At 40.1% G+C, this 17827-nt stretch overlaps 1 protein-coding gene and 1 pseudogene across 10 annotated transcripts in view; one reads left to right on the top strand and one right to left on the bottom strand.

Annotated features, from left to right (window-relative positions):
• The window catches only part of LOC148854119 (inositol hexakisphosphate and diphosphoinositol-pentakisphosphate kinase VIP2-like), a 130731-nt gene that overhangs the window by 30631 nt on the left and 82273 nt on the right, over window positions 1–17827 (top strand). For all 10 annotated transcript variants that reach the window (XM_088983835.1, XM_088983837.1, XM_088983836.1 and 7 more), the window contains one exon: window positions 10413–10517. In XM_088983835.1, coding sequence (XP_088839961.1) covers window positions 10413–10517 — 105 coding nt within the window. The remainder of the gene's footprint in view (window positions 1–10412; window positions 10518–17827) is intronic.
• On the bottom strand, window positions 11329–15035 carry LOC148854120 (THO complex subunit 5B pseudogene; annotated as a pseudogene).

Below are 17827 nucleotides of genomic sequence, written 5' to 3' on the forward strand. Positions count from 1 at the left end.
TGATATTCCTATTCCTCCTCCTCCTCCTCCACCTCATTCTCCTATAGTTCCTCCTCCTCCTGTTCTCCAAAGGTGGTACCAAAGGCAGAGATTTAGACATGGGCAGGTTGTTTCCACTCCTACAGAGGAGCCTCTTGCTCCTCCCATCATTACTGAGGTAACAGGTCAGCCTTTTCTGAACCATCTACAGCTTTCCCAGACCGCAAGGGCAAACGGAAGTGTACAACCCATTGTATCTCCAAACACCTGTCTTACAACCTTCTCTCTCCTTCCTACTACTCTTTTTTTGCATCTGTTTCTTCCCATGTGATACCTAGGTCTGTACCGGAAGCCTTATCTCAACCTAAATGGAGGGATGCTATGATGGCTGAACTGAATGCTTTGCATAAGAACCATATCTGGGATATTGTTGACTTGCCTGAAGGAAAGGAACCAGTGGGTTGTAAATGGGTGTTTACCATTAAATATCACTTTGATGGCTCTATTGAGAGGTTTAAGGTTAGGCTGGTTGGTAAAGGCTACAGTCAAATGTATGGCATTGACTATCTTGAGATATTTGCTCCTGTCGCTAAGATGACCTCAGTCAGGGTTTTGTTATCTCTAGCCGCTACTTTTGACTGGCCCCTACACTAGTTTGATATTAAAAATGCCTTCTTGAATGAAAACCTGCATGAAGAGGTCTATATGTCTTTGCCTCCAGGGGTGTATGGGAAGGAAATGCAAGGCAAGGTGTGTAAATTGCAGAAATCTACTTATGGTCTCAAACAGTCTCCTCGGGCATGGTTTGAGAGGTTTAGGGCTGCTCTTGTCTCCTTTGGATACACACAAAATTAATTTGATCATACCCTGTTCTTGAAGAGAAATGGCTCTTTGGTGACTTTCTTGATAGTTTATGTTGATGATATTGTGGTCATGGGTAATGACACTCAAGAGGTCAGTAACTAAAAAGGTTTCTCAACTCTGAATTTGAGATCAAGGATTTGGGAGATCTTCGGTATTTTTTGGGCATTGAAGTTGCTAGATCTAAGGATGGTATCTTCATTTCTCAGCGTAAATATGTCCTTGACCTCCTTGCTGAGACTGGTAAACTTGGAGCTAAACCAATCTCCACTCTTATTGATCCTAATCGTAAGCTTTCTGCTACAGATGGTGACCGCTTATCTGATAAGGGGGTGTTTCAGAGTGTTATGGGCCCGGGCATAGGATCTCGTCACGGGTCGGTCCACGGGGAGAACCTCTAGTTTCCCCTTGCCCCTTCCTTTGCGTGCTGACCCTATCGTGGCCACCTAAGGGGTGATTTGTCCAAGAGATCACCCTAACTCTCCTTTACTCTTCTATTTAACTGAAATTTTGGATGCCTTTATTCAATAATAGTGGCTCCTTAAATAGGAGATTACAAGAGTCCTGCTCTTAGGGAGACTCCTTGCTGAATAGGGAGACCTCCAACTCTATCTTGTTAAGATAAGACTGATAAGATAAGTCTCTCTTAATCCTAATCTAATAAGATAAGATAATCTAATCTACTAACTTAACAAGATAGTCTAATCTAATATGCTGTATGGATAAGACTGTTGCTGCCGAATTGGATAGGATGAGAACACCGGATCATTGCTGCTGCTACTCCTGCTCCCAATACGCGTCCACATCACAGAGACTGCTTGGGATGTTATCTCTTTGCATGACTTGGCTAGATGTTTCCTATGCAGTAAGTGTTATTAGTCAATTTATGCATTCTCCCAGAGATACTCATTTGGCTGCTGCAGAAAGGGTTTTGTGTTACTTGAAAGGTACTCCAGGGAAAGGTATTTTGTTTGCTAAACATGGACACATGAAGCTCGAAGCTTTCACTGATGCTGATTGGGCAGGATGTATTGATGATAGGAGATCCACCTCAGGTTATTGTGCTTTGGTCGCTGGGAACATTGTGTCATGGAGGAATAAGAAACAGTCTGTAGTTGCTAGATCCTCAGTTGAAGCAGAATACAGGGCAATGGCACATGGTGTGTCAGAATTACCGTGGCTACGATCCCTTCTAGAAGAATTGGGGGTTGACTACGAGAAGCCAATGATGCTCTACTGTGACAACCAAGTAGTTATCAACATTGCACATAATCCTGTTCAACATGATAGAACTAAGCACATTGAGGTCGATAAACATTTTATAAGGGAAAGAGTTTCCTCGGGAGAAGTTTGTTTGCCATTCATCACATCAGACAAGCAATTTGCTGATATCTTGACCAAGGGAGTTCCAAGAGGGAAAATGACACACTATATAAGCAAGCTGTGCATGATTGACATCTATGCTCAGCTTGAGGGGGAGTGTAAAGAGACTGGGCCGAATGGGTCCTGGTATCTTCTCTTGTAATATCTTTTCTTTTATTGTTGGCTAATGGGCCCCTCTTAATGGGCCTGTTATTTCTTTTTGTTTAATCTCTTTATGTTATTGCCTAGCTGGCTGCCCACTTAAGGGCATACTTGTCATTACTCTAACTTTAATTCTTAATAAAAAAAGGATTAGAGGAGAAAGGGAGGATAATTCGATTATTCTTCTTCTTCCTTCTGTTTTCGCCATCTTCTTCTCTTGTGTTGCTGCTCTTACTTCTCTTCTTCCTTTTTCTTCTAATTTTCAAATTTACACCTAATATTTGAGGACTGATTTACATCTATGGCGCATCAAATTGAGAACCCAACAATGCTTGTACATGAATCTAGTTAAGAATCTTGCTTTCTTAACTATTTCAGCTTGGGTAGGCAGATTCCAAATCTCCATTAACATGTTGTCTATGCAATGCACTGCACATGGTGCCCAAAATAATTTTGGTCATTTCTGAATCAACAACTCTGCATCCGTTACATAGTTTGATACGCCATCTATCATCACTTGAGCAATATTTTCCTCTCCAATTTCTTCAACCACCGAATCAAACAACTTGAACAAGTTTTCTCCACTTTTTATGATTTCTGAGTATACACAGATTTCGAAAATACCGTTCCCCTTGGGCTGTTCACAAGAAAATTTGTAATGGACCTTCTACAACCATCAGTCCATTCATCTGTTTTGAGTGTGCAGCCAGTCTTCCTCCACTCTTTATACTCTTCAATCATTTCTTCAACAATTCCTACCTCTTTTTTCAGAAAAGTATTTCTTATTTCATGATAACTTGGCAGCTTAAGTCTCGGTCCAAATGTATTTATATCATTGACCATTTTAGCAAAAAGGGACTTTTCACAAGATTAAAAGACAAGGTATTTGTATAAAAAAATCGAGCAATGGATTGACAAACTTTATCTCTATCACCCTTCTTCAACACCTGATTCAAAGTTGCTTGTTGATGACTTTTTCCTCCTTTTTGTACATAAGTATCAAGTGTGCATGATGCCTTGCGCTTTCCTTTGGGATCCTCTGCTTCCGGGTGTTCATCAAAGTAGAAGTCCCTCAAATTGGCCCCGACATTGGATTCATACATTTCATTCTCCTTTTGTTTCTTTGTCCCTTCTTTATTTTCCAATAATGCCTTGAACTTTTGTTATACTTCCTCTGGTTTTTTTTTTTGCATGTTTGAATATTCTTGTTTGTGCATGCAAGTGGTGTTTCATCCTAAAGACACCTCCCCAAAATTCCCCTCCACAATAAGTGTATCTCACATGCAAATTGTTATTTTCATCAACTTTGACGCAATGCTCCCACGTAACATCTTGAGCCTTCACCATTTTTCCTACTAAAAAAATAGAGTAAGTTGAGAACTTTGCAATTTGTCACTAACCACTACAAGTCTACATTTCAAGTTTTCTATCTACATTCTACAAGGCTATTATTGTCTATTGTCTTAATATCTTTTGAGTTTTGAATAATGAATCTAGAGTCTAGAAGTATAGAGTCTTGTCTCTATTGTTTTAAAATTTAACTTTTAACTTTCAATTCAAGTTTCAACTTTCAATGTTTAACAAAGTAACAAACTACACACATAAAGTCATCAATTAATAATAACAAGCCACACTACGAATGAAAGTACTTGAAGTTATTGCTGTTAGCAGAACTTCAAGGTAGAAGAGAAACTCAGAAATCAATAGGAAGAAGAAGAGAGAAGGAGAGAAGAAGAGAGAAGAAGAGAGAAGATGAACAAGAGAGGAATGGGCAAAAAGTATGTTATTGCCGCCCTAAGCAGTATTTTTTATATGTTTAACGTAACATTAGGTAAAAGGATAAAAATGCCCTACTACCTATAACAGATTAAGAAAGCAAACATAAAACAAAAAATAAGAAATAAAAGACTCAAGTTATGGAACCACACAAAAATTCCGGTGTGGTCCATTGTATCACTATACTCCCCCTCAAGTTGGGAATAGTTATTCATCATTCCCAACTTGCACAGTTCTGATTCCAATTTGACTTTGGTGACTCCCTAGTACATAGTGAAGAGAGTAGGAGGAAGGTTATGCTACAAAATTCTCAAATGGAGGTGGCATTAATGGCTGCAAGACACAAGTATAGTGGTGAGAGGGAGAAAGAGATGAAGAGTGAAGGAGAAAAAGGTGTGTTTTGTGAATATTGCAAAAAACCTTGGCACACAAAGGACACTTGTTGGAAGCTTCATCCAAATCTTGTACCAGAAAGACTCTGGAATAAGAAGGGAAATGCAAATGCAGCTATTACATCAGATAGTTCTTCCCTTCAGGGGCCTCGATCTACTCCTGGTAACACTAACCCTACTTGGGTTATAGACTCTAGTGCATCAGATCACATGACAAGCTTGTCATCATTATTCACTTCGTACAATTTGTCTTTAGGCAAAGCCGTAGAGATAAAGAATCCATAGCTGATGGCTCCCTTGTTCCCATTTCTGGCAAGGGAAACATCAGAATCTCTGATGCCATTACCTTGTCCTCAGCTTTGCATGTACCTAAGCTTAGCACTAATTTACTTTCAGTCAGTAGCCTTACAAAAAGCCAAAATTGCTCAATAACCTTCTTTTCTAACCATTGTATTTTCTAGGATTTGGTGACAAGGAAGGTGATTGCTCTGATACCAACTTGATGATCTATCTCGTGCCATAAGGATTTCAGAGTATAGAAGTAAATTGATATGGATTTCTCCCCCTGCTTCAGATTGTTCACTTCAGTTTTCAACTCATAAGCCCTAGCCACATCAAGTGGCTATGATTAAGTATCTTCCATATTGTCCCAAATATCCTTGGCTGTCTTTGCTCAGAGGTAATTTCTGATAATATGGTGTTGCATCGAGTTGCACAACCATGCCATCACAAGGTAATTTTCTTGAACCCATTTTGCATAGGAAGGGTCGTCCTTGGCTGGTTCCTTGGTGTCTCCAGTGACATAGCCTAACTTTCCCCTTCCTTCAATTGCCATCATGGCAGATTGAGCCAACTCCTAATAGTTAGAACCATCAAACCTGATTGTGGTGACCTGAAAAGGGTTGTTGTCAGTCATATTAACAGCCCTTTCAGCACCCTCTCCAGTAGGTTTCTGTTCACCCCCAAAGAACTCCATGATAAGTCCAACACAAAGAGGTAAAATACCACACTCGACTCCCTTTGTGAAAAAAAAGAGAGAATAGAAGTGAAGCAACTACGCTGCACCCCCCAGAGATTTCAGAAAACCCTAATCGGTCCAGTAAATTCCAAAAAAAAAAAAGCCACTCCTCTCAGAGGTTTCAGAAAACCTTACTTTTAGTTATAAACTTCCGGAGAGCTGAAAAAACTTCCCAGAAACTTCTGGGAGGCACCTTCAATTTGAGATTTAAACCCTAAATCTCACTTCAAAAAGGTTTTCTCTGATTCTTCCCAACTGTTGGGCAAATTCCAGGAACAGAAACGTCCTGGGCAAGGCTTCGATCTCCACCAATCTCCAAGAATCAGGCCACGAACAGAACTAAAACTCCACCCTTATTAAAATTTCATGAAGCCAGCTGGGAAGAGCCTACATGAGATTCACGAGTAGAACTAAACCTGCTCTGATTGCTGTTAGCAGAACTTCTAGGTAGAAGAGAAACTCAGAAATCGATAGGAAGAAGAAGAGAGAAAAAGAGAGAGGAGAATAGAAGAAGAACAAGAGAGGAATGAGCAAAAAATATCTTACTGTCGCCCTAAGCAGTATTCTTTATATGTTTAACATAACATTAGGTAAAAGGACAAAAATGCCCTGCTACCTATAACAGTACAAGAAAGCAAACATAAAACAAAAAATAAGAAATAAAAGACACAACTTATGGGACTACACATAAAAATATCAGGTCTGGTCCACCGTATGACTACAAAAGTTGTACAACTAAACAAAATAACTTCTCATGTGAAATTAATGAATACATATCTGTTTTAACATTAACAAAAAGATAAAAAAGGAATACATATCTGTTTTCACCTACAAAGTGCAAATACATATCTACTTTTGCATAAAACAGTTGTATTTTGTGTAAAAAAGAATGAAAAAAATGGGGATGAACCTCTGTTTTGTGATTAGAAAAAGGATGAGTAAAAGGCCGGAGCCTCTGTTTGTGCATGGAAAAGGGTGAAAAGTAAAAGGCCGAAGCCCCTGTTTTTATGCAAAAAAATCAAGACAAAATATAATGAAACAAGGGGGAAATGTAATAGGGCGGAGCCCTTGTTTTCATGCAAAAAAACTGACTGAAATAAATGGGGCGGAGCTCCTTTTTTCATGCCAAAAAACCGGTTGATATAAAGGAAAAGAAACAAGAAACAAGAAGAAAGGAGGAAAAGGAGGAGGAAGAAGAAAGAAAGAAGAACAGTTTCAGAAATCGAGCAGTAAAACAATGGAAATAGAGAAGGATAAACTTTGGTTGAAGATAGTGGGAAGTATTCATGGGGTTGCAACAAATGGATGGGACCTTGGGATTCTGGCAAGGAGTACAAGAGCATCTCCTTGGAAAGCTATTCAAGCTATTCTACCTTTGTTCTCTCCATGGATTAGGTATGATTTGCACTCAAGCAATCTCATTAATTTTTGGGAACATGTTTGGATTGGGGACTCCTCCCTAAAAGACCAATTCCCAAGCCTTTTTTGCTCTTTTCACTTTTAAAAACGAACCGGTGTCTTCATTCATTGTTCCTTCTAATTCTATTTCTGGGGTCGGCTGGAACTTGGGTCTGCGAAGAGATATCAGGGACACAAAGCTTGATGGTATCTCATCACTGTTATCAATTCTTGAAGGGGTGTTCCTAGAGCCAACAAAGGCAGATAGTAGAATTTGGACTCTCACCCCTTCTGGTTCTTTCACTTGTGCCTCTTTCTTTAGTGTTCTCACACATTCTTCTTCTCCGGGCTTGTCTTTCCCTATTAAAGAGGTGTGGTGTCATCCTATACCTCAGAAGGTTGGGAGTTTCTGTTGGGAAGCCTTTCTGGAAAGAGTTAACACAACAGATTTACTTCAAAGAAAAAGACCCAATAGTTGTTTTTGTCTTCACTGGTGTGTCCTCTATAAAGGTGATGGTGAGTCTGGATATTACTTACTAATCTCTTGTTGGTTCACTAACATCAAGTGGTGTACTTCTTTGTTTGGGTGCAGGTGGACCCCCCCTTCGAATGTGCAAAGCCTATTCACATGTATGCCGTTTCGGCCAACAAAAAGGGCCAAGTTTATGTTGAGGTGTACGAGGGCTGCAGTTTGTTGTACTATTTGGGAGGAGAGTAATTCACGAATATTTACAGATAAAGAGAGAAGTTTGGAAGCAATGCTAGAGGTCATCCACACTAGGGTTATACACTGGCTGAAAACCTTGGCTCTGTTCGCAGAATTCTCAGTTGATGAGCTGCAAAGAAAGTGGAAGGAGATAGCAGAACTTGTTCCAATGAGGAAGGCCTCAAATGTTTGTTGGATCCCCCCACCCCATGACTTTGTTAAACTGAACTTTGATGGCAGGAAGAGTAATAGGAGATGAACAAGGGAAGCTGTTAGCTATGTATTTTGGACCAGTTGGGGTGGGAGATTCTTGCAGCTCTTGAAGGGGTACAAAGAATCAAAGATATGCATATTAACAAGTTGGTCATTGAAGGAGATTCTGAAGTGGTGGTAAACTGGCTGAAAGAGGATAGTCTTAGACTTTGGAATTACAGTAATGAAAAGAGGAAATTCAAGTGGTTGACTCGGGACATGGAAATCCAATACAAATGGGTAAAAAGAAGTGTGAAGTCTTTGGTAGATGGTCTAGCTAGACAAGGGGTGAATAGACATTCTATTTTTTGGGCTGTCTTGTAATTTTTGTTCTTTTTAATGGCTGTTCTTGGGAGCTAAGATTGTTTAGCCCCTTTGCCCTGTAATGTTCTCATATTTTTAATATTAATTCAATCCACAGTTATTGATAAAATAAAACAATAGAAATAGAGAAGACAAACCATGTATAGATAATAGAAAAACAATAGAAAATAAAATAAAATAAAATCTTTTACCTTTCAATGTAGACTAGTAGAGAAAGAAGTTTGGAGCTTCACCGAAGCAATGGAAGAGGGTTTCTTCTCTCCCATTCTCCTGCCCAAGTATTTTCCTTGAATGGCAAGTCTTCTTTAATCGACCAAAGTGGGTATTCTATGCATTATAATTAAAATGACGATTCTACCCCTCTTTATAAAAGTGAAACTAGGAAGAGGGTTAAATGGTCATTTAATCTCAAAAGAAGCTTTCAAACTCTAATCATTTGAATCGTACAAGAATCACAATTTACGATTTAAGCCACTGGTTTGGTTACAGTATGATTAGTTCAAAAAACGATTTATACATATGATTTGTATCGTTTTAGCCTCGATTCGGTTTGAATCGCACGATTCAAATCGTGAATCACACGATTTTGAAAACATTTTACCAGATGCTTTTTTTAATCTATTATTACATTGGGTTTGCCTACTGAAAGTTCTTTGGGGTAGATAGAATCCACAGATCACAACAGAGGCTCCCTAGTATTAATCTTTTTTTTTTTATATCTATTTTGTACATTCTTTTTGTGGTGGATAGAATCCATTGGATATATAAGAAAACAATTGAGATAAGAGTTAGAGTTCAACAGAACTCTAAAGTGAGAGAGAGAGAGATAAGTATTGAGAGTAGATAAAGTTTGAAGGAGTAGAATATAAGAGATAAAAAAATAAAATAAAATCTGTACCTGTGTCCTCTTCAATCAGCAGAACTACAAGTTCCCTCCTCTATTTTCTCTCTTATTCTCTCTTCTCTCTTTTCTCTATTGCCACCCATTTTCCTCTCCTCTCCCCCTTTTATAGAGGAGGCAGTTATGGGTAGGGAGGTTGGAGAAACCTCCCCACTCTTCATACATGGGGTGGTTGCTTAACTCCCCCCATAACCAGAATAATTTAAAATTTAAATTTATGTGAAGTGGGCCATCTGTCAAATCTGGCCTCTGCTGATACATGAGCGTATTGATACTTTGGACCTTGCCTACTGGAAAATCACATTGGCACGGAAATGTGGCACAAACTATCACCAAGATTTTCTGGGTCACTCACAATTACGGAATGAGTAGGGCCCAGTTATCCAGAAGGTCTACTCAAGGAAGAAAAAACAAAGGGTTAAATCTGTTGTACAGCAAACTTACTGATGGAAGTGGGTTCTTGAATTCTTGATCTTGATTATTGAACCACTCAAGGAAGAAAAAACAAGGGGTTAAATCTGTTGTACAGCAAACTTACTGATGGAAGTGGGTTCTTGAATTATTTATCTTGATCATTGAACCACTAAATCTGTCATTGTACAAGTATAAATAAGTGAGCTGAGGAATAGGAGTTACCTTGAGTTCGATTCAGTTCTTCTCCCCATCTCTATCTCTCTCTCTCTCTCTCTCTCTCATTTTCAGGAGATCACACTCTCTCGAAGTAGGATCCCAACAAACACTGTTCTTTTGTTAATATCTTGCTAACAGAGTTGTATGGTCTGGTGTACAGATTGGATGTATATGGTCTAATCTTTATACTACAATACTTCACCTTTTCAAAAAAGAAATTACGATGGGCATTATTACACTAAATTATTCATTTTGTGGGTCCACTATTCAGTTTTGTTAATTGGTTTCCTCACTCCTGAATTCTAAAATCTTTACTTCCTTTTTTTTATTTTTTTTTATTTGTGTTGTTGAACTGCAAATCTGAGTTGATTTGTAGAAACAAAACAAAAACATATAAATATAAAAAAGTAAAAAAAAATGAATATTTCTACAGTATCCCACTTATTTATAGAACCATGCAGCTTTTTAAAAACTAGGTGGTTCAGTAATTTTGCAAAACCAGCCTGTTTAAACAGTTTATTCATGTCACTTTTGTTCAGTTGATAAGCCAAACTGTCATTTTATCCAGTTCTGGTCTGAGTGGGAATGACTGCATAGTTCGATCCACTTTTTAGAACATTGGACATGATGCATGGGATTTTGTGATTGCAGGTTGGAAACCGATCTAGTGAATTTCATCCAGAGGTTAGACGAGTGAGACGTGAAAGCTCTTATATATATGAGGAGTTCATGCCTACAGGAGGAACAGATGTCAAGGTTCTCTTATCTATGCAATTCTATTAATAAGTTAATTGATTTCTGAAATTGGTTTTCATCTGAGTAGATGTGGTCTAGTAACTAAAGAACATATAGTTTTCATCTACTAGTTGAAAGTATTATGGAAATTATTTTCTCTAAATTGACATTGACGTCTGAATCAAGACTTGTTAGTTCCCACTAATCTAAAATAGGTCATCTGGGAGCTTTCCATATCTTTCATGATTCCAAATTAGTCAAAGCATTCTTCTTGATGGAATTGGCATTATTTTCTGCATATTGGAAACTGTGGTATTCTATGATATTGCTATCTATGATGTATGTTCTAGAGAGGCTTTCTTAATTTGGAAACACATTATGAATCTATGTGAATCTGAGGATGTTGGAAAACGTGGGGTTACTGGTGTAGTTGCATATTTGGTAGTTGTGTAAAAATAGAATGCATCTATATTTGGTAGTTGTGTAAAAATAGAATTGTGTGAATATGTATTCCTAGGATTGTGGAAAAGTATAATCCCTTAAATATGGGGATTAAAATAGTTAGTCCCTTAATTATAGGAATTGATTTAGGAAGATGTTTTCTATTTATTGCAGCAGCTTACTGTATAAATATGCCGATTGGCAATGGAATGAGAGCAGATCAGTTTTTTACCATTGCAAAACATGGTATCAGAGCTCTAGGTTTGCCAACCTTGAGAATTTTTTTTCGGCCTTCATTGCTAGTTTTTTTCGTGTTTTTCTGGCCTTCAGTGCTGATCTGTAACCAATAGTGTTTCTTTTCCCCCTTCTTTATTCTCCTTTCCCACTAGCCTTATTCTTCCTCCATTGACAATGTCCGACGTGACTGCAACAAGTGCTCCTGTCCAAACCGATGAAGGAGCAACGAATTTTCATCCTCGCATTGGTGATTTGCAAAATATTCAGGCAACATATAGACTGAATGGCTAGAACTATTTGAAGTGGTCACAACTAGTGCATACCTATTTGAAGGGAAAAGGAAAAATTTGTCACCTTCTTGGGACAGGGCCAAAATTGGGCAAGCCAAATTTTGATGCTTGGGACGAAGAGGACTCCATGATTATGTCATGGTTGTGGAGTTCAGTGACACCCGAGATTAGCGATACTTGTATGTTTCTTCCCTCTGCAAGGGCTATTTGGGACGCTGTCTGACAAACCTATTCCAAAGCCCATGATGCTTGTCGTGTCTATGAGGTCAAAGTGAAGACAGTGGCGGCCAAACAAGGGAGCAGAAGTGTTACAGAGTATGCAAATCTGCTGCAAAATTTGTGGCATGAGCTTGATCATTATCGGGTTCTTGAGACGAAGTGCCCCGATGACGCTGTGACTTGAAGAATTTTATTGAAAGAGATAGGGTGTATGATTTTTTGGTCGGACTGAATGCTGAATTTGATCAGGTCCGAATACAAATTCTTGGCAAAGAAGAAGTGCCTCCATTGAATGAAGTTATAGCCCTTGTCAGAGCTGAGGAAAGCTGTCGTGGAATCATGCTTGAGCCTAAAGATCCCGAAGGTTCTGCTATGGTGGCAAGGGAAGGAAATTACAGTGGTTCAAAGGGTGAGAACAATCACAACATGGCTCGTGACACAACCACCCGTGACTCTAACGATAACCTCTGGTGCACCTATTGCAAGAAGCCCAGACACACAAAAGATCGCTACTGGAAACTTCATGGGAAACCTCCCACATCCAGCAAGGATTGGGGCAATCGAGGAGTTTCGAAAGCAGTTCAACAGGCCCATAATGTCTCCACAATCCCGCAGGAAGAACACTCAAGTCAGGGGCCATTTAATGATGAAGAAATTGAAAGGCTAAGGAGTTTCCTGAGATCCTTGAAACCAGGAAGTGGTTCTACCTCTCTTGCTCTCTCGGGTGAGTCTTTATCTCTAGGATTACATGTCTCGGCTAGTGTTTTTCCATGAATTCTTGATTCTGGAGCTACTGACCACATGACACCCTCTTCACTACATTTTCTCACCTATACACCTTGTCCTAGTAGTAGAAAAATTTCTGTTGCTGATGGTTCTTTCACCACAGTGGTAGGAATTGGGAATATTCAGATTACTTCATCCCTATTACTTAAAAATGTGCTTCATGTTCCTAAGTTGTCCACTAGCCTTATCTCTATACATAAACTCACCTAGGATGTGAACTGCAATGTTGTGTTCTTTCCTTCTTACTGTGTATTTCAAGACCAGGTTTCGGGGAAAATAAGGAAAGGGATGGACTCTACTACCTTGAAGCAACCAGCAAACCATCTCACACTGTTATGCATGTCACACACGAGTCATTCTTATCTACCTCCAATAAAGATTTAATTTGGCGTCATCACTTTCGTTTTGGTCATCCTTCATTTCCTATTTTAAAAACAATGCTTCCTTCCTTGTTTAAAGGGATTGATGTTGAAACCTTTCATTGTGATGTTTGTGAATTTGCTAAACACAAAGGGTTTTTTTTCCCAATCAGCAATAAAAGATCTTCAACTCCTTTTTATTTGACTCATTCGGATATATGGGGCCTGTTATGGGCCCGGGAATAGGATCGCGTCACGGGTCGGTCCACGGGGAAAAGCTCCTATTTTCCCTTGTTCCTCCCCTTCCTAGCTGAACCTATCTTGGCGTCCTAGAGGGTGATTTTTCCAAGAGATCACCAAACTCTCCTTTACTCTCTCTCTTGACTGGAAATTTGATATTCTCATTCAATAATGGGGTCTCCTTAAATAGGAGATTACAAGAGTCCTAATCAAAGGGAGTCTCCTTGCTGAATAGGGAGACTTCCAGTTCTATCTTGCTAAGGATAGGATAAGCTAATCCTAATTTGATAAGCTACTAACAAGATAAGATAAGAGAAATAGAATAAGATGAGAACAATAAGATAAGAACAAGCAAGATGATCTAATCTAATGTAGATAAGGCTGCTGTTGCCAAACAGGGTAGGATGGGAATCATTGAATCACTGCTGCTGCTGGCAGTGGGTCAGGTGCCTGTTGCTGCTGGTGGTGACGGTACGTCTTCCCAAGGAATGCGTCCATAACATTACTCCTCTCCTGGACTACGAGCTTGTCCTCAAGCTCGAACTTTGGATATGTGGCATGGAACTCTGCCAATGGGAGCCATGTGGTTTCGGCCGATGGTAAATTACACCATTCTACCAAGACTTCAACAGCAACACCAACAAAGAGCTGAGCTGACTGATGGGGAAGCTCAGTACCAGTATCATCAGGAAACAAGTTGCATAAGATGTTGTTCTGAGGTCCTTGTTGAGAGCCATCAATTCCAACACATACAACATTCAACTTCAATAAGTATTCAAGCCTCAGAGTAACTGGTTTTGCAGGCTTGGGATTTGAAACATCATCATCATGTATATGAAGGATGATTTTAAGAGGATGAGATCGATAGATTCCTGATTGGTCAAGGTTCTCTTTTCCAGTAACCTTCTTTGGCCGCTTTCTCCTTCTTTGGCCCTCCTCTTCCTCATCAGGCGCATCATCCTCCAACTTATTCATTTCTGTATTTGTAGAAACACCATTGTCCTTAATTGCTTGTTGGTGGGCAAAGGCTTGAGCATCCTTCATGCTTCCTATATTTTCCAATTCAATACTCTCCCCAAATGCCTCCTTCTGAGCTAGCAATTGTGAGTAAATCACATAGAGTGGAGGTGGCAGTAATTCTGCTAAATTATGCTGCTTTAATTTCTTTGTTTGCAGAGCCCCTAGTTGGTGTTGGACAGGCAAGGATGCTTTCTTCAGAGATTCGGGAGACTTGAAAGGAACTTCTTTCGGTGTGCAATGGTCTCCATAAGGCTTTTCTTGTGTTGCTCCAGTTTCTCATGAAGTTTGTAGAGTTCTTTTTGCCGGAAAAGCTCAAAATTAAGCTGCTTTAGCATCAGGTCATGTGCACTGTCTTTTGATAGTACAGATCCTTTAATATCTTGAGGGGCTGAACTGAAAAACTCTTCCTTGGGCACAAGTTCAATATCTGGATACTTTGACTTGAAATCCTTGCGCACCTTTATGGCTTTCACAAAATGAATTTTCTCATACATCAAATTGTGGAGCTGCAATGTAGTGAAATCTACTGGTGCCTTAGCACGTTCTGTTTCTGCTTTAACATGATCCCCTTCTAGCAATATAGAACGATTTACCTTATCCCGGTCATCTGTTCGTTGATTCCGAAAAAACTTCTCGCAGCGATACAGCCAGCCTAAGGGGTCTTCGTTGCCGTTGTACGACTGGAATTCCAGCCTACTGTACTTGGGGATGACTGCGGCTACCGGGGCGACGACTTGCTATACGTCGGACGACTCCGTCAAGTCTGGTCGGTGGCTGTTTGTGGTTACAACCTCTTCTAGATTCCTCTCCTTGTTAGAGAAATACGATTCCAGCAAGCGTCGCAGCTCCCAGACATCGTCTTTGACCTTACGAACCTCCGCGCTGGTTTCCACGAGCCTATGCTCCAGTTCGTGGACCTTGGATGATAGCTGCTCCAGATCTCCCATGATGGTTGGCTCTGATACCAAGTTGTTATGGGCCCGGGAATAGGATCACGTCACGGGTCGGTCCACGAGGAAAAGCTCCTGTTTTACCTTGTTCCTCCCCTTCCTAGCTGAACCTATCTTGGCGTCCTAGGGGGTGATTTGTCCAAGAGATCACCGAACTCTCCTTTACTCTCTTTCTTGACTAGAAATTTGATATCCTCATTCAATAATGGGGTCTCCTTAAATAGGAGATTACAGGAGTCCTAATCAAAGGGAGTCTCCTTGCTGAATAGGGAGACTTCCAGTTCTATCTTGCTAAGGATAAAATAAGCTAATCCTAATTTGATAAGCTACTAACAAGATGAGATAAGAGCAATGGAATAAGACAAGAACAATAAGATAAGAACAAGCAAGATGATCTAATCTAATCTAGATAAGGCTGCTGTTGCCAAACAGGGTAGGATGGGAATCATTGAATCACTACTGCTGCTGGCGGTGGGTCAGGTGCCTGTTGCTGCCGGTGGCGACGGTACGTCTTCCCAAGGAATGCGTCCATAACCAGGCCTTTCTCGAATTCCCAACATTACTGGTTCTAGATTGTTCGCCACCTTTATTGACGATTGCACTAGGGTCACATGGATTTTTCTTCTTAAGTCTAAATCTGATGTGGGCACCATTCTTCCCAACTTTCATAACATGGTCCAAACTTAGTTTGGTGTGAAAATTAAAAGGTTTCGAACTGATAATGCTATAGGTTATTTTAAATCAGAATTTGTCCCCATTTTTTCAGAAAGAAGGCATTGTGCATGAATCTTCCTGTGTTAACACTCCCCAACAGAATGGGGTAGCTGAGAGGAAAAATGGCCATCTTTTGCAAACCACCCGAGCCTTTCTCTTTCAAAACCGGGTCCCAAAACAATATTGGGGGGAGGCTGTCCTTATTGCTGCATACACCATAAATAGACTACCATCTAAAGTTCTTGACAACCGAAGCCCAATACAGGTCCTCTCTCAATTCTACCCTGATATTCGAACATCAAATAATCTCACACCAAGAATTTTTGGTTGCACTGCCTTTGTTCATGTCCATAATAAGGGAAAATTAGATCCACGAGCAATCAGGTGTGTCTTCTTGGGATATTCCCCAACTCAGAAAGGTTATAAATGTTATCATCTAGCCACTAGAAAATTCTACGCCTCTATCGACGTCACATTTGAAGAGGGACAATCCTTTTTCACTCAACCTTATCTTCAGGGGGAGCCCTCACTAATGGAAGATAAGGCCTCGGATCTACCCTCCCTAGATGTATTACCCTCCTCACAGTCATCCAATCGTCAAGATTCACATCCTTCTGAGTCACATTCCTCTGAGCCCCACATTTCCGAGTCTCAACAAGAGTCAAACAACCTGACCATTAAACCAAATCTAGACACTGTTAACCCCACCAATGATGTGCATGATGATGTGAGATATATGCAGGCTTACTCTAGGAGAAGAAATCCAGATCCTCAACTTGTGCAAGTCCAAGATTCAACTCCTAATCCTAGAACTGAGGGATGTTTAGAACCTGAACCTGTACCTTCACAGTCTGAGTATGAGTATGGCCTACCTATTGCCCTGAGAAAAGGAACCAGAGAATGTACCAAGTGCCCATTGTACCCTTTAGCCAAATTTGTGTCGTTCCAAAGATTCTCTAAATCCCATAAAAGTTTTAGTTGAAAAACAGTCCTAGAAGTGGGGACTGTGTTTGAAACAAAGGAGACTAGAAAGAGAGATTAGAGAAGAAGAGAGAGCTGCGGCAAGGAGAGTTAGAGGATGAGTGTTTCGAACATGACCTCCTTCTAACTCTCTAATACACTTTTATTAAGTTAATCTTTTAGTAATTACAAAAGAGGTCCTTAGTTGGACAAGAAATTACAAAAAAAGGAACATAAAAGAGTATGGGCCCAGAATAAGGCCCATTACAGAGAAGAACATAGAGATAACATACAATAACAGCCTATGGGCCATTCGGCCCATCTTCTCTACACTCCCCCTCAAGCTGAGCATAGATGTCAATCATGCCCAGCTTGCCAGTGTCATGATGAAGTCTTGCCTTGGAGATGCCTTTGGTGAGAAAGTCTGCCAATTGGCCTTCAGAGGTAACGAATGGAAGGCACACTTCTCCGGAGGAGACTCTTTCTCGGATAAAATGTCTATCAACTTCAATATGTTTGGTTCGATCATGTTGTACCGGGTTGTGAGCAATGTTGATGGCAGCCTGATTATCACAGTACAACATCATGGGTCTGTCATGATCAATCCCAAATTCTTCCATTAAGGACCTTAGCCACAACAATTCCGAGACCCCATGTGCCATGGCCCTATACTCTGCTTCTGCAGAAGATTTGGCCACAACAGATTGTTTCTTACTACTCCAAGAGACAACATTACCAGCCACCAGACTGCAATATCCTGAAGTAGATCTTCTGTCATCCATATTTCCAGCCCAATCAACATCAGTATAGGCTTCAAGTTTCAAGTGGTCATGCTTGGTAAATAGGATTCCTTTCCCTGGAGAGCCTTTCAGATAGCACAAAATCCGTTCTGCTGTTGCCATATGAGTATCTTTAGGAGCATGCATGAATTGGCTAATGCAACTGACAACATACGCAATGTCTGGTCTAGTCATACACAGGTACAGGAGCTTCCCAAGAAGTCTTTGAAAAACCCCTTTGTCTTCCAACAGAGTTCCATCTGTAGCTAAAAGTTTGTGACTCATATCAATGGGAGTTGCAGCTGGTCTTGCACCCAGTTTTCCAGTTTCAGACAA

Source organism: Nelumbo lutea, chromosome 4 (genome assembly GCF_056320005.1).
Source record: "Nelumbo lutea isolate HS-2025 chromosome 4, American lotus-T2T, whole genome shotgun sequence".
NCBI classification, from domain to species: Eukaryota; Viridiplantae; Streptophyta; class Magnoliopsida; order Proteales; family Nelumbonaceae; genus Nelumbo; species Nelumbo lutea.